The sequence below is a fragment of the Equus quagga genome, chromosome 8 (assembly GCF_021613505.1).
Source record: "Equus quagga isolate Etosha38 chromosome 8, UCLA_HA_Equagga_1.0, whole genome shotgun sequence".
Classification (NCBI taxonomy): domain Eukaryota; kingdom Metazoa; phylum Chordata; class Mammalia; order Perissodactyla; family Equidae; genus Equus; species Equus quagga.
The window spans coordinates 82,747,976-82,773,080 of record NC_060274.1 but is presented as its reverse complement, the minus strand read 5'-3'; the positions used below and the strand labels follow the sequence as shown (position 1 = coordinate 82,773,080).

General features: G+C 35.0%; 1 protein-coding gene across 1 annotated transcript in view; it reads left to right on the top strand.

Moving 5' to 3' along the window:
* Nucleotides 1-25,105, top strand: part of SKAP2 (src kinase associated phosphoprotein 2) — a 169,456-nt gene that overhangs the window by 10,336 nt on the left and 134,015 nt on the right. Inside the window, exons 3-4 of the mRNA XM_046670360.1 lie at nt 45-70; nt 8,165-8,272. Coding sequence (XP_046526316.1) covers nt 45-70; nt 8,165-8,272 — 134 coding nt within the window. The remainder of the gene's footprint in view (nt 1-44; nt 71-8,164; nt 8,273-25,105) is intronic.

Sequence of the window (25,105 nt, the reverse complement as noted above, 5' to 3'; positions counted from 1 at the left end):
TCAACCCTCATTTTAAAATCTAACGTTCTTGCTTTATTTTACAGCTATCTTCAGGAATTTCAAGACAAAGGTAAATTTTCAAGCTTGTCAAACTTATATATATATTTTTCCTTGTGGAGATTTTCAGTAGAATAATCTAGCACATACTGCAGTTTGATAGTTGGAATCAAAATTTAAATTTCCGTATTGTATACTTAGACTTTCAAGATGAGGGTGCTAGCTCCCCCTGCTGAGAAAAAAATTAAAAAGCATATCCAGATTCTGCACAATCTTCTGCACAATGCAGAAATCTTCTGTATTTAACTTTCTTGGGTTTTATGTTTCTTAGAGTACATTCGGCAACAGTTTGTTAAGAAATGTCTATACTTGCAGTTACACATGGGATAATTTGGTGAAGCAGAGGTGAGATGCCAACCCAATGCCATTTGCAGAGATGGTTTTATAGTTGTGATGGGAGCAGGAGGGCCCAGGGCTGGGTGCTCAGAGGTAATGTTGCTGAAGGGTAATTATTTTAAAAACTAAAAAATGTCAATTTTTGTTTAAGAACATGAGTAAAATCTTTTTCAAATGCTGGTTTTTATTAGCCTTGTGATTCTTTTGATACGAATAAATGTGTGTCATAGACATTTTCAAAGAGAATTAACTTTTATGAAATATGTGAGAGTGCGGTCACCTGTCTGTCTTCCTTTAGCTTTGAGAGGCAGCTGCTTAGCCTAGTGAAAACCAAATCAAGAAAGGCAGAGGCAGTTCTTACTATTTCGCGTTTTCAGTTCTGTAAGGGAAGCTGGGTATGGCTCTCACTTCCATGCTGCTAATTCATAGGTCATGACCTAAAGCCTGTGGATGCTGGTATGAGGGTCACAACATGAGGTCAGTTAACCTATGTGGAGGTAGGATCTGGGTTTAGGGGAAAACGGTATGGCATCTTCTAACGGGGGTTAGCAGATACCACAGAGTAATTCGTATCTCTGCCAACTGATAAGTGAGAGAGTAATGACAGTTTCAGTAAACCAAGTACTTAACCAGACAAACCTGAAATCAAACAGTTAAAGGGAGACCGCAGTTTCTTTTCACATTAAATCGTCAAGATCATTGTGCTGGAGGGAATGAGAGGAGATTTTTTTTCCATATTAAAATTTTTAACACTATTAAATAAAGAGAAGAGGAGGAAACTCCACCTCCCCACGAATACCACTTCTTTGTAGTCTATGACGAATCCTAAACTCTGGGTTTAATCCTGTTGCATTTTGCTTAGTTGGATATAGAAATAATAAATTTGTGCATTTTAATTATGATAACCTTTTATACAGTGCATTGTTTATAGAGGAATGTTAGATATCAGATTCTGCCTCTTTTCTTAAAAGACATATTTTGTTCTAGTGATTATTTATTGAACTCTCATTGTGACTTAATTTTTTGTACATTAAAAGTTTTAAGGTAGAAAGCATGATAATATGAAGTCATGGTAGAATTGCATATGATTCGATACTACGGTAGGAATTTTCCCTTTGGTGTTCTGGTTTAGGACTTGTTCAGGTATGTGGATATTAAAATCGCATTACTAAGATACATTCTTTGTCTCTAAAGAGAATAGAAGTTTATATAGTGTTTGATAGAAATTGAAAAATGAACCTAGAATAAGAGTTCAAATAACACAGAATTCAGAGGTTCCCCATAATCGTTTTCCTCAGAATGAGCCATTTGTAGTTCAATCCTGCTGTACTGGGTTAACTAATTGCCCAGAGCGCCTGCTCGAAAGCAAGCCTGCGGAGAAATTAGATGGATACCTTGGAGAAATATGAGAAGTTGAGTAATTTTATGCCATGTACCCTCAAAGGATATTCAGTTTGTTATAAAAGGCTATTCCTGTAGCTTGTTAGGAATAGCAAAGGGAAGTTAGTACAGACTTAATAGTTGCAAAGTAATTATTCAAGATACATCTTTTTTTTTTAAAGTAAGAATTTAGTAATTATCAAATCTCTATATTGAGTAAATTCAGTTCATCTAAGGATTTTTTGATAGTGCTGCATTTCTTTTTTTTCTTACATTTTCTGTTTGGGGTTTTGAATTGTCTTCATCCAAGAAGACCTGGGCAGAATTCCTTTTGGCTGCTTTTCCTGCTCTCTCTCTCTCTCTGTCTCTGTCTCTGTCTCTCTCAGGTCAATATGAGGTCACAGTGAAGTGAACAGAGGCTGTTTTTCTCCTTTTTACCTTTGTACTCCTATTTATTTCTTATACTTCATTATTTTTCTTAAATGACAGTTAAATACCATTTAATATCATTAGTGGGAGAAAAAGGACCAGGTAGAGAGTTCTTAAATGAAATGAATTAATTCAGATTTATTCATTTTTAATGTGAGTTATTAGTTTGTATAATGTACACAGATGTCTGTCGTCCTTCCTTACTTCCCTCCCACATTTACCCACTCCCTTTACACTCTAGATACTACCCCCTATCCTGAGAGTTAACAATACAGAATTTACAGTTTGAAGTTTTTCAATTCTTAAAATTATTTTAATTGATATAATTGTTGAAACACTAAGCTGCATAGATATTAGAAGATTTTTTAAAAATATTTCCATTTTTTTGGCAAGAATGGTTTGTATTGGTAGAAACTTATTTTATTACAGTGGCTCCTAGATATTGAAGCTTGTCCATCAAGTTAGTTTTCTACTTGCTGTTTATTTTCATTTCCATAGCAAGCTTAAAATTTCCCTTTTCCTTTCTTTAACTTATTAAGGTCCTCATTTTATCTCCTCATATACGCCAGTCTAGATTCTCCATTGAGGAAGTCTGACAAATTGTGACTTTAGAATAAATTATCAGTTGGTTTTCTAAATTCCTTAATTTTTCTTGTATGTTAGAAAGATTTGAATCTAAGCAACTAGAACCCATCTTGCTTAGTCTAGGCCCTGTTATTTATTCATTTGAAATATTGCCTGTTCTATCTAGAGTAGATAGTTCCTTCTTATATCCTTCAAATATCGTGCATGAGAGAGTAAATATCTAACCCTAGTTTTCTGTTCTTAGTTGCAGTATAGCCTACTAATCTAAAGTGTACTCCTGAATATAGACTTCATGCACTAGAACTATGCTCATTTTAGAATTATTTTAGAATTATGATTATTTTAGAATTTGTTCTCTGTCATATAACAAGGTCATAAGTCTCTTAAGTGTGACTTGAAGTAATTATTTTTGTAAGGAAAATGTATTACCAATTGAGTAAAGACTGTTACTGACTGAGAAGAAATAGAATTCTAATATATATTAGGTATGTGATAGAAAGTTTTACTTGTAGTTGTGTCTTGCTCTTATATTAGTCTTGTTTCACTCCAATGATGATTTAGGTATGATTATTTGCTTTATAGAATGATTAAGATACTGTGACGATAGCTATGCATGACACATAGTAGGCATTCAGTAAATCTTATAGTAATATGTGTTCATTTATGAAGGGGATTTAAGTAAATCTTGTTTTATAATTCAGTTTTCAAATAACTTTTGAGGAAATTATAAATTATTAAAAGAAGAACATACATATTAACATGAGACAAATATTTCAAGAGACTATATTTAAAATTTGTAAAATATTAGTGTCTACGGCTTTAGAAAATGTGAATACGTTGCTTTCAATTCCCTTTAGATGCCATAACTAAAAAGCTCTCTTTTTCTCCTTTAAAATATTTTTCCTCTAATTAAAAAAAATGTTTAATAGATTTCATCAAGACTCCATTGATATTGTTAAATATGCATAGATTTACTTAGAAAGCAATTTCCTTGACCTCGTTTGTATTATTAAGTTTGTTAATGGACTAAACTACTTTTTAAAATAGTAGGACTGTTAGGTAAGAAGGGGGACCCATTTTAATTTGTTCTGACGGGATCCTTAAGAACGGCAGAAAAGTCAGAAGTTTGGATGACGTTTAGTTTTCTTTCCTTTACTCTTTCTAGCATAGTATATGTTCTCTTGAAAGTTAGCTTCCCAATGAAATCTGAGCAAAAACTTGCAGCTTCCCCACCCCCATCTCTAGCTTTGTCCAAATGTGTTGAGCATGTTTGAAATTATGGGGCCTATAGTAGTAGAAGTATATTTCAGAGGTAGTGCTTGGAAATGGTATTCTTATTTTCAAACTCTGCTGCATATTTGCACACTATACATTAGCCCTCCTATGGTAGAAGAGTTACGAGGAGAATCTTATATGTGATGACCTATATCTTTCAAAGTTTTAAGAATTAAACTGTAGATTGCCTTAAGAAATGGCAAGTTACAATGCTTAATTCTGTCTATTTTACTTGTATTATTACTTGAGAAATTAGTTTAGACAAGTGAACTGAGTACAGAATTAGAAATTAATTTGTTTTCACTCCAGGAATTTTCCCTCCAAGTTTGTCTTTCATGCTCTATGTGAGGGAATGGTTATCATCTAAATTTTAGGTATATTATTTAGTTTAAGATTTACCTGCTTGTGTTTAAAATAGGATTGTATTTGACAAAACAAGCAGTAAATTGGTTAGATCACCTTCGCTGGTGGTAGAGATCATGACTGTTCATTGACTGTTGGGATTCATCTCCAGACGTTTAGGAAAATGTTAATTGATGGTGAGCCATATAAAAAAGAATGCCTAATAGTGATTTGAACCCAACTATTCTAAATTTAAAGATGTTTTTCAGAGAAATATGCTGCTGTGGTGCTATTAAGCCTTGATTTTGCTGTGATGTTTAAGTTGCCACTGAAATTATAGGAAGGGAAGTCTTGGATCATTGTCTTTTAGGCTGTTAACTTTGTATCGTTAATTAAACTTTTGAAAGTTGTGGGATAAATCAAATGCCTTTCTAGGGAAACAAGAAACAGTATTAATGAGCAACAACCCCATAATTATCCTTGTGAGTACATAACAGGGACACATTCATGTCTTTTCTTTGCGCGATAACTTTTACAAAGAAGTATTTTTAAACTGATCATTAATTTTATGGCCACAGAAATGAGATGCAAAATTTATGCTGTTGTCATTGGCACAGGCTCAAGGCACCGCTGACATTATGTGTGATTGTAATAGAATGGCTGCCAACTAATGATTCTGTAGCCATTTCATTTGAGCATGCTTTTCTTTTAGATGTCTGATTAGGCTGTAATGCTTTCAATTATGTCTGTAAATTGTATTGGATACGTTTACCTGATGCTCATTGTTGCTTTGGAGTTCAGCTTTCTATTACATAAACACAAGTTGAACATTTTCCTTCTAATTTATAGAAGCCTTTGCAGGTATAGCTGCAAATACTCAGCCCCTGGGGAGAAAAAATGCTTTCTGCTACTCAACAGCGACCCCTGTGTTCAACTTAAGTTCCTTATAATACAGCAGCTCTGTTTATTGGATTGAAAATAATAATTAGGGGGAAGGAAAAAGGATGGATCATCACTGGAACAATAGTAAAATGAAGAGGACCACTTTGAAAAATGATGTATTCTTTCAACTTAATGCAAGTTAAAAAGGGAATAACCCTGTACAGATACCACAGAGCTCCTTATAAGAGTAAGAATACTTATTCTTATACTCAGAAAGTAAAGATACTTTCAGAGTTAGTACAAAGGAAGCTTAAAAAAAAAGGGAAGTAATGAGGCCAGTAGCAGTACTTAATTTATTTTGTCTTAGATAAATATAAATATCACACTGATTTAAAAAAAATTTGGAATGAGCTTCAGTTCTTAGAATGGCTAAGTTGAAGACAATTTCACTTTAATACATAATCCCAAAAGTGTTTTTTTAAAAAAAAAACCAAAAACCAGTGTCTTTAACATTTTAGCGACCAATTTGTCTAGAATGTTCTTTTTTTTAGAATATTCTTAACTCATATTAAATGTTATTGAGTTTATAGCTTTAATAATGCTCTTTTTTGATGTGTGTATATATCTCTATAAATATAGATTGGTGTGTGCATGTGTGTATATATGTGAATATACATGGGTATACATGTAAAAATACAGCATAGATATTATCAGAGGATAATAAACTAATTCTGATTTTCAAAACTTTTTGTTTTAATTTTTTTCTGTTTATTTCCTCATAGAGTTTAATAGATTTAAGCCTGAGCGTCTGAGTGTTTTTTCAAAATCCTTTCCAAAATATTCATTGGTTTTATTGTTGTATTCTTATATTTGTAGTAGTGTAATATGCTAAGTGCTAAGTTATGGTGATGTATTTGAAGTATCCTAATACTTTTGTTTTCACAAAAAGATTTATAGTTCATGATATGAAATATTTTTGGAAAATTCATACCATAAAAATTCTTACTTTCTTAAGAATATAAGGGTACTCTAGGAACTACGAGTAACTGAGAATTTTGTGATCTTTACTGTTATATAGTCTATGAGCTGTCGTTGCATGCTCAAACAGGTTTTTACTAGCACTTTATGAGGTTCTCTCTTACCTCATATTTGAAATCAGAACACTCTTCTTTGCATAAAATAAATTTTGTAAGGGATCACTGAACGTTTTGAAAAGTGCTTTGAACATCTTGAAAGAAAGAAATTAAGATCTTAGGAATGAGCAGTATTTGTATGTGTTCCTTGGCATTTTAGTTGGGGAAGAAACATCACCATGTATGGTAGCCCTAGTGGTAGAATCACGAAGGACAACAAGATAGTCATCTCTATGTTCTGCTCTTATTGTCTTGATGGGAGATGTCCCTGTCTTTACTTTCAGGGTGAGGATGACGAATACTGATGAAATGTCAGAATTATAAAGAAATAGAGATGAATATTGATTTTTAAAATTACATTGACAGCATTATCTTGAAAGAGGCTATTTCCTCTACCAAAAAGATGGTGAAAAATAGGTTTCTACCTATCAAATGGATGTCAGCAGATGCAGATATCCTTTTGGAGAGACTAGTAGCGTTTATCTGGATCTGCTCAGCAACTATGGTCTAAAAGTCATACTATAGGTACTCTAGGGTTCCTATGGAGATTTTCAGCATGCTGAGGTAGCTGGTTTTCTGTTGAATTGTTAACAGGTAACTTGAATTGTTAACAGTTAGGTAATTGATATAGTAATAAGCATACATTTTTCTTTTTCATTGAATATGGGTGAAAAATGAGTGCTTATATATAACTGGGCTAGCAAATATCTGATTCATTCTCTTTTTAAAAAAGTTATTCTAAGTGAATATGTGGAAAAAACCCAGCCCACAGATTTTATTGTGGGGAGTAAGTTACTTCAAACCAACCAACCAACCTAGGATTTGCAAATCATGTAGAAAACTAGTTAGAACATTAAAAGAGTGGTTGTGTATCATTGAATGAAAATTGAAAGTGTCTAGTTTATAAATCACCTTGTTTGAATTTAAAAGGTTTGTATAAATTTTAAAGCAGTTTTTCCCATAAAGGATTCCTGCTCTTGAAAATGCAACTGAGTATTTTTGATTTACTCTAATGTAATCCTGTGATTTTTTTTGTGTGTGTGTGAGGAAGATTGGCCCTGAGCTAGCATCTGTTGCCAGTCTTCCTCTTTTTGCTTGAGAAAGCTGGTCCTTGAGCAAACATTTGTTCTAGTCTTCCTCTACTTTATGTGGGATGCCGCCACAGCATGGCTTGATGAGTAGTGTGCAGGTCTGCACCTGGGATCTGAACCACGGACCCCAGGCTGCTAAACTGGAGCACATGAGTGCAAGCACCACACCATCCGTCTGGCCCCACATCCTGTGATTTTTAATGGAAACATAAAATGTTAATATGTCTTGAATTATCAATTTCTCATCATAATTTTTCAAATTGTTGAGTAGGTAAATGGTATTAACTTGAATTATTTTCTCTGTTGTGCTTTTCTGTTGTTGTTATCCTTATTTTGGATTTGTTTGCTTGTTTTGGATGCATACCCTTCTTCTACTTTTTTGTCTTCATCTTTGTAGAGACCACCATAATTTTAGAACCTGTATCCTTTTGTATTGGAAATAGGCAGTTGTATACTGACCTTCAAAAACTCTTACTGTATCTAAATCACAGTTGATATACATTAAAATAAGACCTGTTTTCACCTAGTTCAAAAAATTTTCTTTCCTTTTCTATGACAGTGACTGAGTTTAATAGTCAAATTTACCTCTTCTGACAAAGTAACATTTTTTTAAGATGGCAAATTATAAAAGACTTTTCTGTGACTCTTTTATAGGTGATGCAGAAGATGGGGACGAATATGATGACCCTTTTGCTGGGCCTCCAGACACTATTTCATTAGCCTCAGAAAGATATGATAAAGATGATGAAGTCCCTTCTGATGGTATGTGACATTTTCCCATAGAATATGCCTCTTGACACTCTAACGCAAAACAATGCAATGTGTAGAGGTCTTGTCAGAAAGCAGATAAATGCAGAGGCTTCAGTTATCTTACCTGTACCAGAACCATTTAAGGAACAGAAGAGCTCTCTCTAGTGGTTTTCCTAAGTATGTAGTTCCTTCTTTTCCCAGGAAATTTTCTTTACTAAAGTCTTTAGGAGAGTGCTTGCATCATCATATGAATATTATTAGTAAATTTGTTGGTTAATTTAATATTATCAGATTCTTGCTTAATTTTATTGTACTGCTTAATAGCTTGTTGTATTATTTATTTTATAAATAATGAAAAAGGTTTTTGATCTCTTTTTTTCAGAAAACTTTATACAAAATGAGTTCATAAAATATTTAATTAATTATTCCTACATTGCCTTCTCGCATTGAGACAAGTTTTTATCAAATGCTTCTTTTAATGCCCATTTTCTTTTTTTTTACTGTCACCTAAAAATACCCCACATTATGCAGTAATATTACAGTGTTTTGTATTCATTGAATTAGTATGAAGTTAATTTTTATCTCTTAGTAATTTTCAAAACCTTGCCAAAGTTGTGAAACTTGTTTTTAGTGTAGTGTGTGCTTTCTCTGTTAATAGCCAGTGGAGTACATCCGCATTATAGAGACTTTTTAAGGGTGATATATAGTTATAAATTAAGAATGTGTATTGATAAATTTGCCATGCATATTAATTTGTGGTACTCAAAGTTTCACATAGACATAGAAATGAATAATGCCTTCTGCTACTATATGATGATCAAACTGTGCAGTTCCATCTCTAAATACAATTGCTGAATGAAAATATGCTTCCTGCAACAGAGCACTCCACATTTTATGTTACCCAGATTATTCCCTTTGGAAACATAAATTGCTTTTATGAGGTATAAAATTATGTCTATTGCAGAACAGGGATAAGTCAAGTACATGCATAAGTGATAAACATTCTAACCACTGATTCAGAACAACACAATCTTTTTTTTATATTCAGAACTTTGTACAATGTGTAGCAATAATAATCATGTCCGTTTTATGTTGAATTTTACATTTTGGTGAACATTTAATTTCTATTTTTTAAAGGAAGAGATTTCTTTCTCTTATATTCCCTGTTTTTTAAAAAGATGCACATTTCTCTTCAGTCACACTTACTATCTGAAACAGAGTATTACCCTTTCTAACCTGATCTTCAAAAGCATTTCTACTAGAAGATGTTTTATAATTAATGAAATAATGTTTTTAGGCAAAACAATGAATTACTGTTTGAGTCGAACTACTTTTCAGACACAGTACAATGATATTTTGCAGAAAAGCAAAATAAAAGTGCAAAAATAAAGTGTTGGTAGGTGGAAATGAGTATGTGTGTGTACGTATACATATATGGAGACAGAATGTTTATACTCGAGAATATATATACACATACACACAGAGAATATATTCATAGAATATATATGCTTGGAATTTCTCAAAATAGCATAAATATTTTGATGTAGAAGGGTGCATTATGTGCATTCTTAAAAAAAAATTTCAACCTAAAAATCCAACAATATCTATGAGCCAGTGATTTGCGAGAAAAAGTGAATTGTTTTTAAATTATAGTACCTTTACATAATTATTGTTTTCTGTCTTATGAGTAAATAATTTATCATATGTTTGCTTTTCATAACCAAATATACAGGACATATAGCATGAAAAAGATTTATTGTTAAAGAGTTACTTTATCAATATTTGACTATTATGTAATAACTTATATATAACATTGTTTTTGTTAAATATTGGTGCATTTTCATTAGTGCTTGTGTAGGCAATTCATAAGCAGATTGAAAATTGAACTTTTAGTATTATTCATTTTTGGTATATAAAACCATTTTTGGTAGTTTCACATTTTCTAAGAATATTATAAATTAATTTTAAAACTACCATTTGGACTTTTCATTTCTGCTCTAAAGTATCATCTAGTCATATCAGTTTTTTCTCCCTGCAACTTATATTTTGTATGTGTTCTCTTTCCTTTGCTGAATAAATTTTCCTTTATTATGTGACCTCAGTCTAATGATATATTAATTATAAAAAGATAATGCATTTAACAATAAGTATAACCAAATTAGCACAGGTCAACAAAAGGCCTTTTGTCAAATCAGATTGTTGTTTTGTCCTTTTGACTTTTACCTTATGGTAGGCACTAACAAAGTATCTGAACATTGATGGATTATAAACTCTAAACATGATATGTATTTTTCATAATGCTAATGTAATTTTCAAGGTACTGAGAAGGTCAAACCTGCACATCTCTGTGTGCATTCTAAGTCTGTCTTTTCCTTTAATATTTCTTTTTCTCTGTTCCTCTGGTTCAAAAGTTCACTCAGTTCCCAAATGGCTACCTAATTTTCCAGCTATTCCCTCAAGCCATATGTGTTTTGGTTTCTTTATGGTTTATTAGGTACTGTAGGAAAGTAGCATAAGTTATATCTTCTAATGAAATTCAAGCACACTTCAGTGATGCTTCGACTTGATTGCTAGTAGCAATTAAATCACAGCCAAGGAGAATAATGCATAATCTCACAAGGTCCAGACACCCTATAGAAATTGAAAGGGGATGAAAACAGAAAACAAAAACAAAGTCTCCAAACCCTGCCAGACACTGTTTCCAGCCTGCGTTTTTTTTTTTTTTTTTTTATTGGCCAACTGCCTGATTGATAGCAAAATCATAACTTGCTGCATGCTAACAGGCAGAGTTCACTTGTAGGTTATTGTGAGCTGATAAAGGGTTAGATGGAGTTTTGATTTTCACATTGGACCTTGGTACACCAGATTAATGGAATTTCAATGAGAGAGTAGAGTAGCCACAGCTTTGTCAGAGAAACAGATGGAGATTCTATAGTCATGTCTACTCATTAATACTAGTTGCCTGAAAGGTGTGCCGCTTCTCTATACAAAAGAGTTGATATAATTGATTTTTGAGTGGTGCATTGAAAAAAAGTACTTTATTAATGACTAGAAGTGTAACATAGATGGTGACAGATTTTTGTATAGCTTGTAGCACAAAAACATTGTACTTTGTAATTTTTTTCTTTTCTCTCTTTGGAAACATTTTTTATTTTTATTTTTTGAGTGGAAATACATTTTAAGACCAGTTGCAGAAAAAGGAGAGAATAACATGCTAAATTACCTTATAAAAAAAAGAGGAAAAGCCTGTATTTTATTTATAAATGATTTTATGACTGTTGTTAGTTTTTGATATGGTAATATTTATAAAAAATCATAGTTATTAGAAATTTCATTAGCTTTGTGCTTTATTTTTTTCTGGAAAATTTAAAACAAATCGTAATGGTTTCTAGACTATTGTAGATCACTGTTAGAAGTTTTATGCTATTGTGTGACTAGATATATTGAAGTTTAATATAAATGGTGCATGTCAATAATCAGATAAAATTAGAGAGAATGAAATTCAAAACCTTAAAGAAGAATATCCCTTATTATACATGTGTTAGAATGTTTGCTTGGGCACTAAGGTGGTAAATGCAGGGTAGCCTTAAGACACTATATAATGACTTGGGTTTCCATTTTTCTACTCTGAAATCATTTTTCATTCATTTTCGCCGTTTGTGAAGGGAAGCTTCTAACCATATAGCATTGTGGAAAGTCCCTGAGGTAAGGTGAAAGGATTCAGCGAGCCAGAAGACATATATTGGCTCTGCCCATCGATGATAGGTCAAAGGATCCCAGTGGACATTTGTTACAAATCTGATTCAGTCCTAGACCATAATCACTTTGTGGATAAGAATCTGGAACCTCTAGGGTGTGAATATAGGAAGGCTAAAATGAAGCTAAGGATATAAAACAGTCATTTATTGTCCCGGTATCTTCCTAACTAAACATTTCCAAGTAACGTAGTTTACTGAAAACTGTGAGCATTGCAGGGTCATAGATCTATATGAAAAATATTGGTTTAGGAATGGAACTATTTTTTAAAGCTTGGGAATTAAGAAAAAAGGCTAAGCTGTTTTGATCATAATTAATAATATTAAATAATGATTTTTTTTTCTTTTTTGGTATACCTTTCTTTAAGAAAATCCAGTGTATGAAAATTTGGATTTATAAAACATATAAATCAGTTATTCCAAAGGATTTCTTTAAAAAGGATTATCTCCTGGATGCCTATAAATAATGAACTCTCAGAATGCATCTAAAATAAGCTTACAGATAAACTCATCCACATACATACACATAAATTTAATGTGTAAATTTTTATACATTACACATCAAACTTTTGAGAGATTTTTTGTGTGTAAAATTAGGTGTAGTTCTAATCAGTTCTTGTAGTATGATATGGTTTTTGATACTTAAAATCATATTTTTGTATTTTATTCTGAGAATTTTTATATTAGTTTGCAACTTGCATATTTCTTTGTGTACATAAGATGTATTATTGCACGTGTGGTTTCTGTTTTTTTATTTAAAAAATTTTTTTATTGAGTTCATAATAGTTTACATCAATGTGAAATTTCAGTTATACATTATTTCTTGACTGTCACCACATAAGTGCTCCCCTTCAGCCCCAGTGCCCCCCACCCCCTTCCCCTGGTAACCACTGAACTGTTTTCTTTGTCCCAGTACTTATTTATATTCCACATATAAGTGAAATGATCTGGTGTTTGTCTTTCTCAGACTAGCTTATTTCACTTAGCATAATTCCCTCTAGGTCCTTCCATGTTATTGCAAACGGAATGAATTTCTCCTTTTTTTCTGGCTGAGTAGTATTCCATTGTATATGTATACCACATCTTCTTTATCCAGTTATCAGTCGATGGGCACTTGGTTGCTTCCATGTCATGGGTATTGTGAATAGTGCTGCAATGAACATAGGGGTGCATATGTTACTTTGGATTGTTGATTTCAAATTGTTTGGGTAGATACCCAGTAGTGGGATGGCTGGGTCATATGATAGGTCTATTTTTAGTTTTTTGAGGAATCTCCATACTGTTTTCTATCATGGTTGCACCAGTTTGTATTCTCACCAGCAGTGTGTGAGGGTTCCCTTCTCTCCACACCCTCTCCAACATTGTTATTTTTAGTATTAGTGATTATAGCCATTTTAACAGGTGTAAGATGGTATCTTAGTGTAGTTTTGATTTGCGTTTCCCTGATGACTAGTGATGTTGAACATCTTTTCATGTGTTTATTGGCCACTTGTATATCTTCTTTGGAAAAATGTCTGTTCACATCCTCTGCCCACTTTTTGATTGGGTTGTTTGCTTTTTTATTGTTCATTTGTGTGAGTTCCTTATATATTATGGAGATTAACCTCTTGTCAGATATATGCTTTGCAAATATTTTCTCCCAATTGGTGGGTTGTCTCTTTGTTTTGATACTAATTTCTTTTGTGTTGCAGAAGCTCTTTAGTCTGATGAATTCCCACTTGTTTATTTTTTCTTTTGTTTCCCTTGTCTGAGAGGACATGGTATTTGAAAAGATCCTTTTTAGTTCAGTGTCAAAGAGTGTACTACCAATATTATCTTCCAGGAGTTTTATAGTTTATAGTTTTTGATTAGTTCAGTATACCATATTGCTAGCTTGTACGTGTTACAGCTGTATAAGAACAATGGTTATTTTAGTCCTTCTGTAATGTGTATAGCATAGCTTCAAGTACTTTGGTAGAAGTGAGGTGTTATAGTTTTGGGAAATGATAAAAAGTAGAAGACATATTTTTAACACTCAAGATATGTATTGTGTGATTGGAGATATAAAATACACAGATATGAAATATTTTTATTATACAAAGGTATACATGAATAAATACAAACACATAGCCTTTGAGAATCATCTTTCTCAGTTTTATGCCATTGAATGGGAAAATACATCAGCATAGAAGAAAGTGGTCAAATAAGACTGTAACAAAGCAGACTAGATAAGAAAGATTGCAAAGGTTAATTCAACATTATGAAAAAATAATATGGCTTTAATACAGTAAATTAGCAGTATTTGCGCAGTACTTGAAGAAGGGAGAAAGACATCTTGACAGGACAATGAGGAGTTCAAAGATGAATAAGACAAAGTTCCTATTTTCAAGAGACGTGTAATCTAGATGGGAAGAGAAGAAAATTCCCTAAAATAAGGTAATTAGCAATCTATGTTGTGGTAAAGCAGATTCCAAAACTAGTAACTAGTATGTATTACAATATTCAGTTGACTTGGTCTATACCAAAGCAAATGATTGGTTTCTTTGATTTTCCTCCCTAATTCGTTGACTGAAATATGTTTTGGCATCATGTTGAATAAACCAAAGCATAAACTTTATGCCCATGTTTTGAGAGGTTGTGGAATAAATTGTGGAGGAAAAGGACCTTTTGTGGAGGAGGGGAGATTGGCTCTACACCAACATCTATTTCCAATCTTCCTCTTTTTGCTTGAGGAAGATTGTCCCTGAGCTAACATCTGTGCCAATCCTCCTCCATTTTGTACCTGGGATGCCACCACAGCATGGCTTGATGAGTGGGAAAAACGCCTTTTATTTGAGTTTTGCATGTTCCCTGAGGTTTGCTGGATAGAAAGTGGGAAGAGATGCTGAAAGGAACATTTGGATAAAGTCCCCAAACTAGGTTTTCATACTGATTGATAATAATTTTATTCTCAATGCCAAGTCTTTTAGCCTCTCTGGATTTTTATTTTCTGCTTTGTGAAATGAAGAGTGTGGACCAGGTGGTTGCTTAGAAGTTCCCTAGATCTCTTAAATGCTTATGTCTACATTTCACAATTAGTAAATTTAATGGTGGCACAGAGCTGATTTGCCTGGAGAAGATAGGTTTTATGGGTGAAAACCAGAGGTGATGTTGACAGGAAGAGTAGAGGGAGTCTTGGAGATAAGTGCATGCTGGACAGTGGGAGCTGAACACCAAGTTAAGTTAAGGAGTTTACCTTTCATTTGGTGGTCATAAAGATATCCCTGAAGCAGTATACTGATGTGATGGATGCAAATTTGAGGGAGATTGTCCTGGCAGTTAACTGCAGGATGGATTAAGGTAAGGAAACCATCTAGGGAAGGCGCAAGCTTAGTGTTTGCTGCATTATTTATTTTTAATCTTGACGGTCTCTCTGTGGGGTAGATATTATCACTATTTGACAATTGAGGAAACTCAGGGATAGAGAGATTAAGTGATTTGCTCGAGGTCATATAGCTACTAAGTAGCAGAACTGAAATTTGAATTCATGTCTATCTGACTCCAAGGACCATGCTCTGCTCTCAAACGCACTATGTTTGGCCTCTTCCCCAGCTAGGATACTGTCACTTTTGGTTCAAAGGGTATTGATGAGAGCCAGGGGTTAGAATAGTGGATATTGCACTGGAAAGGAGGGGATTTTCTAGCCCCTTCCTACCCAAAGTGTGGTCTGCAGACCAAGAGCATCATTAACACCTAGGACATTGTTAGAAATGCTGAACCTCTGTCCCCAGCCAAGACCTCCTAAAATTAGCATTTTAACAAGATCCCCAGATACACATTAAAGTTTGAGAAGCTCTGTTCTAGAGTCATTTATCATATTGGCCCTTGCAGCTGAAAAGCAGGGTGAGCAAGACTATGCCATTGCACTTGGGCTGCATATGCAAATGTGTGACCAGGTATGGCACTAGGCAACAACTTGAAGTAGGTGAAAAAATATCCTCTGTGTGTCCTGCTACCTTCACTTCCAGCACTTTTCTGTGGTCCCTCAGGATCCTAATGCTGTGGCTTCCTTGCCTACACAGTGCCCCTTCCTGAGACTGCTGTCTGTGGGTAGTTGTTCCATTTTTGAACCTGTTTTCAGAGCCTCTTCCCTTTCAAGTCAAACTCTCAGTTAAGTACATTGAAAAGCTCTGATAAATTATCCTGGGAATATTTGCATGTAATAGGGGCAGTGCCCTAACTCAAGGGAGTTCAATCCCCACTCACAGATCTTCAAGTATCAGCACCAGGCCAGTGGGAAAGATGTTTTTGGCTTTTGCAGAGCATCATATCTCATAAAATTTAGGCACATGACAGGCTTGTCTTCCTTGTTGTGTATATGTGGATTTGGCCTGCAGTCTTTGAGTTTGGAGAAGTCCCAGCGTATAGCTTCCTGTTCTCAGTTGTGCCTTCTCTTTGCAACCTGAGCCAAAGGGTGAATTTAGAGTTTAAAAATCGAAAAGCAAAGGTTCTTTAAGACAGTGGGCTGACCAACTTGATTTTAGAGGAAGGCATGGTAGCCTGGCACAGAATTCCAAAGAGAGCTTTCTTTCTCTGAGACCAACACCTTGGAGGTGGCTGTGCTGGTGGTTGGGGTAGCATCTTCAAGGAAGGAAAAGGGATTAAACAATCTTTAATTAATATTTAGTGAGAAATACATCAGGCACTGAACCAGACTCTTTCATGCACATTATTTCCTTAAATTGGCTCCTCCTGCAGGGGAGGAAGACATTTGTCCATATTTTGCTGTTGTGGAAACCGAGACTTGGCAAGGTTTAGGTCTCTTGATCAGAACACCTAACTCATAAGTAGCAAACCTTAATTCCTTTGGTCCTTCTATGCCATGCTACTTAAAAAATTAGACTAGGTTTTTTTTCTTCTAATTACAACAGATGGTGCATATGGCTAAAAATAAAAAAGAATAGAAGGGTATGCAATAAAAGGTAAAAGCCTTTTCCACCCCACCCTAACGCCTATGTCAGCTCCCCAGAGGCAGCCACTTGTTGCGGTTTCTTCTGTAGGTACCATAATAACTTTGGATTCTGTACTTCTATAGAATAGAAGTATGCTTGTTTGATGTACCTTGGACAGTATCTGTTGACTCCCTCTATGATGGATGATTCCTCAAACCTCCTCTCCCGCTTCTGCCTCTTGATTTTTTGTTATTTTATTTCTAGTTCTTTGTGTGTTTGCTTTTAACTTAATGTTCTTCTTATTTTGTAATGTGCCGACCTCAGACAGTGCCTACTGACTCTTTGTTAATAAAACATGAGGAAATTAGTACACCTAGCCTTCCTTCCATTTCTCTTCTCACTTTTCAGTTCTAGTTTGTTAATCAAATTATTTTTGCTTTGTTAAGATCTATAACATTTATATTTGATTCTTGAAGTTGACTGTGCTTTGTCTACAAGTTGGATTTTAAAAATTGGTCTTTTTCCCTCATGCTATCGATTTTCCTCAAATGTCTGGAGAGCCTTGGTTATTGATTTATGAGTGAAGGACCCGGTGGGATAGTGTAGGTAGCTTATGTGGGGTTCCTTTGCTTTTGCATGTCTATTACCCTGAAAGGCTTTTCCTTTCAATGGGAGGTCTGATTAGGGCTTGTGAATGAAGTGGGCTAGGCTTGCCTATAGGCACCTTGCCTACAACGCATCTTAGTAAGGAGCAAAGAGGCAGACTGGGACCCCCACAGTTGTCAAAATAAGTAGGACATTCTCAGGGGGAAATTGAATGATTTTATTTCATTATAAATATTTCAATAAATATTTTATATTTATTTTATTTAATTCATTTATTCATTTTATTTCTTTCCTAGTTACAGGTTTTTAATCCTCCTGTCCTTTTTTGGTGTTGGGTGGGGGCAGTCTGGAACTGTCTGAAGCCCTGCTCAGCTTCTCTCTCAGTTTCTCTTCCCTCCCTGGGAGCCCTCCCCAGGGAGCTAGTGTACCTTGTTTAGAGAGTAGAATTCAGGAGCTAGTCTGAACACAAATGTCTTTACCGCCAGCTGCTTTTGAGGATAGACTCCATGGTTCTAGCTGCTTTGATTACAAGTTCTTTAATGGCTGACCCTCCTTATCATCCTGTAATTGCTTGTTGTATCTCTGAGGCTCCTTTGGGAAAACGAGCACTTACTCTCCTTGGGCTCTGGTGTCTTCTGCTATGTCTCCATCACTCCAGTTTCATATGCCTTCCAGTTGCTAGGAATTACTCAAAATTTTTGATCCATTGAAGATACTCTTTCGGGATTGCCAATGTTATTAATGTTCTGTTCTTTAAAAACGAAAAGAATTTCATGGGGACTTGTAGGAGGCAAGTTTGGTGCTCAGTCTATATCCCTTTTTTGATGACACCAAGAGGCTGCTTTATCCTAAAACATTTTCACAACTGATCTATTGCAATCAATCCTTGGGAATGAAGTATGTTCCCTGGCTACGGGTCAAAGGTAGTCCAAATAAGTATGTCAGTCAGGCCTTAGATGACATAAGCAATAGATGCTGTAAGCAGTAGAAAAGAACTATCCCTTCCCCTAAAAGAACTGCAGTCTTGTTGTGGATACAAGATAGTTGAAAACCATATCAACTTTGTTCAAATATAGAAAAGTGTGGGTTGACGCTAAATACTCTAGGAGGTCAGGAAAGGAAGAAGCTGTTACAAACTGGTGTCAGTAAATGTATGATGCAAGAAATTGGGGTTTGAACTAGAACTTAACAAGGATGGGTAGAATTTTCATTAGTAGAGAATGGAGGGGAGAATGCTTTTCAGATAAGCTGAGAGAATGGAAACAAAAGGAAGTGGGGCTGGAAATCGGGGTAGTTTGAGGAACTATGAAAAGACTAACATGACTGAGAGAGGTTGAAGAAGACTGGGAGATGAGAATTGACAAGGGTGGCATGTGAATAGCATTGCTCCGGCTTCAGGTCCTAATTTGGCCACTAACTGAGTTACTATGGTTAAGCTGCTACCTTTGTGAATTGGTTTCTACTTCTTTAAAATTCCTTAAAAAGAATTCCATTATTTTAGGCAAGGTAGAATTTAGTATTGAGGACTTTAAATGGTGTCATGAGTTGAGTCAGTAAGCAAAATGAGTATCCATTTTAGACTTCTGAGCAAGAGAATGTCATGATGAAAAAGATTTTAGAAGTATTTAACTAGTTGTGGGATATAGATGGATTCAAGGGGATGAAAACCTGTAGTCTATAAGATAAGAAGACCATTCTATTAAGCCAGATGTGAAGTGATCAGAGACTAGAATAGCGACAGTGAAACTGGAAAGGAAAGGATACATCTAAGGAAGAAAGGACAGGACTTGGTAAGTAGATATGTGTAGAATTTAAAAAAGAGAAAGGCCATAGATGATTACAGAATTCTGAATTGGATGACTGGGAGAATTGCCTGAAATTTGAAAATTGGGAGAACAGGTTTGGAGGAAGATGAAAATGAGTTTGGGTTTGAAAAGTTGAGTTTGAGGTAAGGGAGCACATCCAAACTGCCTAGTAGTTATCTAGAAATATGGGAAATCAGCTGGAGTGAGCCTTAGCTTGCCCTTCTCTTTCTAGTTTCATGCCTTTTTGTGCGGATAGTGGGTGAGACCTACGTCAGTCACCCTAAAAATGAAGCACAGTGGTCGAGAACGGGTTCTGTGATCATACTGCCTGGGTTCAAATACTGGCCTCTTCACTGCTTATCTCTGTGACCTCAAGCAAAGTTACTTAACCTATTTGAGTTTCCTCACTTATCAAATGAGGATAATAATACCACTCATATCCTAAGGCTATTAAGAAGATTAAACAGGATAAAGCATACAGAGAGCTTAGAATAGTTTCTGGCTCATAGCAAGGATATATTAAATGCATGATATTATTGTTATCCAGGCTATTTGGGGGATTGCCTTGGATAGGTGTTCCTTTCTGTGCTTGACACAGCTATGTGCCTGAGGTGTTGTCTGTCTTCTGTACTATATAACTCATATGTTTCACTGGCTAACCTGGATTTTGTAGGATTTGCAATTGGAAGTTTTAGAGATTCACAGTACTTGATCATTTTTTAAACTGAGTATTCTGTGTTGAAAACTGTTAGTGGTTAAATCTTCTGTTGTACGTTTATCATACCTTTGCCCAGAACAGTTCCACCTCTCTGTGCCTTTGCTTTTCTCTATAGAGTAAATAATGAGAATATGAGAATAAAGAAATTTTATACCTGCAAAAGTTTTGTGGATAGGTGTCATGAGCCCATGGAAAGAGTTACTCATTTTGTATAGGAGCTCAATTGCCAATGACTAAAAAATTTGTGGACTTTTGAGAGTATTTGAATGAGTTTGAACTATATTAGAAGATTCATAAAGCTATACATGGGGAAAAAAGTGGCCCTGAAATTATTAGGAAGGAAGGGTCCAATCAGTGTCTGATTATTCTCATTCAAGAGCCAAGTGGGATACTATTAAAGACAATAACAGGTCCAAACAGAAAGAGTAGTACACACAACTCAAATGCAGGGCTGGAAAGGCATTAGCAGCAAATAAATGTTCTTTTAACAAATAAACCCAGAGTAGATTAAGGCAAATTTTTTTTTTTCAAAGATTAAACATGGAATGCAGGCTTTGGTATCTGCTTACCAAACTATTTTTTCAAAACTGATAGCTGATATCAGGATCCTTGCTTCAGTACTTGAAAGAAAATTGGATACACTTGCTATAGGTTTAAAAGTAATATTCATACTATTGAAGAAAATGTCTCTGCAAGAAAGGTGTAAGAATCAACTTGAGTAAATTATTTTCCTGAGGAGCTTTTTCTCTACATTTGAGTAATGCCTTGCAGTATGGAATTGGAGGTAAGATTAAAGCAATTTCTTTATTAAATCTCCTAAAGTTATGGCTTTTGAGAGCACGTGCACTAATTGAGTTAAAGGGATGACTGACTTTACAGAGTCCGTCAACACTTTAGGGGTAGAGTCTAGGATTCTTAATTCTTTTTCTTTAATAGTCTTATAGAGATATAATTAACATAACCATAGAATTTATCCTTTTAAAGTATATAGTTCAATAGTTTTTAGTATATTAACAAAGTTGTGCATCCGTCACCCCAATCAATTTTAGAACATTTTTCTTGCCACACAAAGGAAACCCTGTACCATGAGCAGTCACTCTCCTTTTCCCCCAACTCTGTGCCCCCTGCCCCTCCATGGGCCCAGGCAACCATGAATCTGCTGTCTCTCTCTATAGATTTGCTTAATCTGAACATTTCATATAAATGCAGTCACAAAATATGTGGCCTTTTGTGTCAGGCTTCTTTTACTTGGCGTGATATTTTCAAGGTTCATCCATATTGAAGCATGTATCAGTACTCATTCCTTTTTTAGCCCAGTAATGCTTCACTTGTATGGATATACCATATTTTGTTTGTCCATTCATCAGTTGATGGATTTTTGAGTTGTTTCCTCTTTTTGGCTATTATTACTAATGCTGCTATGAACATGTGTGTAAAGGTTTTTGTGTGAATACGTTTTCACTTCTCCAGGGTTTATACCTAGGTGTGGAATTAGTGGGTCATACAGTAACTCTGAGTTTAACTTTTTGAGGAATTGTCAAACTGTTTTCCGAAGACCTGTACCATTTTATGTGTGAAGGTTTCCATTTCTCCCCATTCTCCTCTGCTTATGTTATTGTCTGTCTTTATTTTAGCCATCCTATTGGGTGTTAAATGGTATCTCATTATGATTTTGATTCGCATTTCTCTATTGACAAATGATGTCGATCATCTTTTCAAGTGTTTTTGGCCATTTGTATATCTTCCTTGGAGAATGCCTACTCAGATCCTTTTCCAGTTTTTTAATTGGGCTGTCATTTTATTGTTATATTCTAAGAGTTCTTTATATATTCTAGCTGCCAATCTCTGGTATATCAGATATGTGATTTGTAAATATTTTCTCCAGTTCTATGGATTGTTGTTTCACTTTCTTTATGGTGTCCTTTGAAGCACAAAAGTTTTTACCTTTGATGAAATCTAATTTGTTGATTTTTTTCTTTTGTTAACTGTGCTTTTGTTGTCATATCTAAGAACTCTTTACCTGACTAAAGTTTCTTAAGTTGTTCCTAACTCAAGGCTAAGATATTTCTCAAAATACTGAGTTCTTTTTTTTTTTTTTTTAATGAGGAAGATTGGCCCTGAGCTAACATCGGTTGCCAATCCTCCTCTTTTTGCTTGAGGAAGTTTGGCCCTGAGCTAACATGTGCCAATCCTTCCTCTATTTTGTATGAGGGTTGCTGCCACAGCATGGCTTGATGAGTGGTATAGGTCTGCACCCGGGATCTGAAGCTGCAAACCCAGGCCGCTGAAGTGGAGCACACTGAATTTAACCACTACACCACTGGGCCAGCCCTAAAATACTGAGTTCTTTTGCTCTAAAGAAATGTGAGGTTAATATACTAATTAAAACAGGGACATATTCTAGCCCACCTTTAATGTTATTGCTGCTTAGTGCATATTTAAAAACTTGCGCAAATGGCAAAAAGTAATTTTCTTGCCATGCCTTTTTGGCTCAATGAACTCTTGAATTCTGTAGCCTTTAATATCTCTAAGAAAAAGAATTCTTGCTTTGTGTTGCTGCATATGATATCACTCCTCTCACTTCTAGCAATATCATCCATGCCTTTTGAAATGTAAATGCGAAAAGGTTTATTGCATTACAAATATAAATGTACAATCACATGGCTCTTGCGTGTCAGTTCTAGTTTAACAAATTATTTCAGAGAACATATAGTCCAAGTAGATTATTTTGTTGTTTTTCTAGCTCTTTGGGGCTAGGCTTTTCAGTATGTGGTTATGGTGGTGACATCTAAGGGCTACTAGGTTCATCATCTTAGGAAAAATGATTACTAGTTTTAGCTTTCAAAAAGAAAGTTCGTTTGTTTCTTTGAATTCATCGCTTCTTTGTAAGGACTTTTTTTTTTTTTTTCCTGTGTGTCAGTCACCAAACTGAGTACTTGCCAGATAAGGGAACTGAGACACAAGGAAGCCATGTGAATTATCTGCTCAGTATGTGGTCTGCACACTGGTCCGGGTCTGTGGTCTATTTGTTACTGGTCTGCAGCAATGTAAGTACAGAAATTGAGAGTAAGCACTTAGAAGTGTTTATAGCATTTTGACATTCCTGCATTATCCAAATGTGTGATCACTATTTTTTTCTAGTAATTCATATTTTTATATATATACATATATATACACATACATGTATATGCACACACACACATATATTTTTAACCAGAGTATTAATTTGTGGTGTCTTGAGGGGAAAACTCCTTTACTATAGCTGGAGCATTGATCTAGGGTCATAGAGAGAATTAATTACAGTAGTCTCAGAGCTCTTAACTTCTGATTTTTGGTTGTTTTTTTGACGTCATATCTTTCTCTATATCTTCATCCATAGTCATGTTTTAATTTAAATGTTAGATTCATTTTCACTATGGAGAAATTTTAGGGATTCTAATTCCATATTTCTTATCAAATGTACTTTCAAGTTTCTATCTCATAATCAGATATTTAATTATATTTTCAAATGAGAGTCCTGAGAGCAGTCTCCAAGTTTGAATGTTATGAAGCAATGGTGCGACCTCAAAGCTGCTCATTTGGAACATCTAGAGAGAAGGTTAAGGTAATTTGAATACCATCTAGTGCTTTTCCATGCCTAAAAAGCAGAAACGGATAGTGTCATACTTAGACTTTATCGGAAACTAATTTCAGTTCAGAGACGTGCTTTTATGTTGTTTTGTTTAAATGTCTCTAAAAGGTCCTCCTTACTTTTTAATACCACCTGTAAGCTTTACGCTTTTGAACATGCCCATTGCTTTCTTTAACACTAAGGAGGTTAATAAAAAATATTATTTTAATATCAAAAAATAGTAAAATTCTTACCATGGGTAAAAAGAAATACACTCATATTTCTTTCATAGAATAGGACCTATTTTGATATTGGTATCCTGGGGTCTGTGTCCTGGGATCTATGTATACTATAAACTTCTAATATGCTTAGAATAGGATTTCTTCGCTAAAAGAAAATGTATCTTATAAGAGATAAAGAATTGATTTTTTTAAATGTAAGTAGTAAGAAAGGGTAACAATGTTGTATGTTTTAGGCAGAGTGCTAGATGGAATAAAAGTTTAATTCAACAGATTTTACTGTGTGTTTTTTTAGACTGGGGGAATAAAATGATTAATAAGATGTGTCACTGCCTTTAAGGATCTTATAGATTAGTAGAGGAAAGAGAGATGTAAATATCAATTCTAACTCAAGGCAGATTGGTGTAATCACTACTGTAAGACATACAGAGGAGAAAGAAGATGATAATTATGATTGGAATGAAGATAGCCTTGACAATAGTGGAGGTGGCATTTCAGCCAGGTCTGGAGGAATAAGGCTTCTGATCTGTGGAACATGGAGGTAATAGCATTTCAGATTTGTGAAACATCCCTGGTAAAGGGATGTATTGGTTAGAACTCTTTTAGAGCATGGGACAGAAAAGAAATCCAGCTCAAACTGATTTAAGCAGAAAGGGGAGTTTATTGGTTTGCCTGTGAGAGAAGGGTAGAGTTGGAGTCCTGCTTCATGCCCACCAGGATCCAGGGGGGTGTTCGAACTATGAGTATTCCCACTCACATCCTGCTTTCCTGTGTGCACCTTCCTTTAAGATGGCCACCAGCTACCTGCAACTTCTTTGATATTTTCTGCCAGCTTAGCAACTCCAATGGGAAGAGAGATCTCTTAACAGTGTAGCAGAAGTCCTTGGCTTGGGTCATGTGCTTATTCTGAATCAATCACTATGGTCTGGGTGGGAGATGGGGGTAGGCATTTGGGGGTGTGGGTTTAGGGGTGACGATGTGGTGCTCCAGTTGGCCAGGACTGGGTCGTATGACCAAAAAGGAGTATGTAGGGGGTGAGGTCAGCCCCACCTGAACCACTTTGAGATTGGAGGGGTGTCATTCTCCAAAGGAAAATTGAGGTACTCTCACTGAAAGAAAGAAGCAATTCAGGGCAGGCAAAAACAGGTGTTTACTACAAGGCAGGACATTATGAAAGTATGAACTTAGACGTTGTAAAAGCA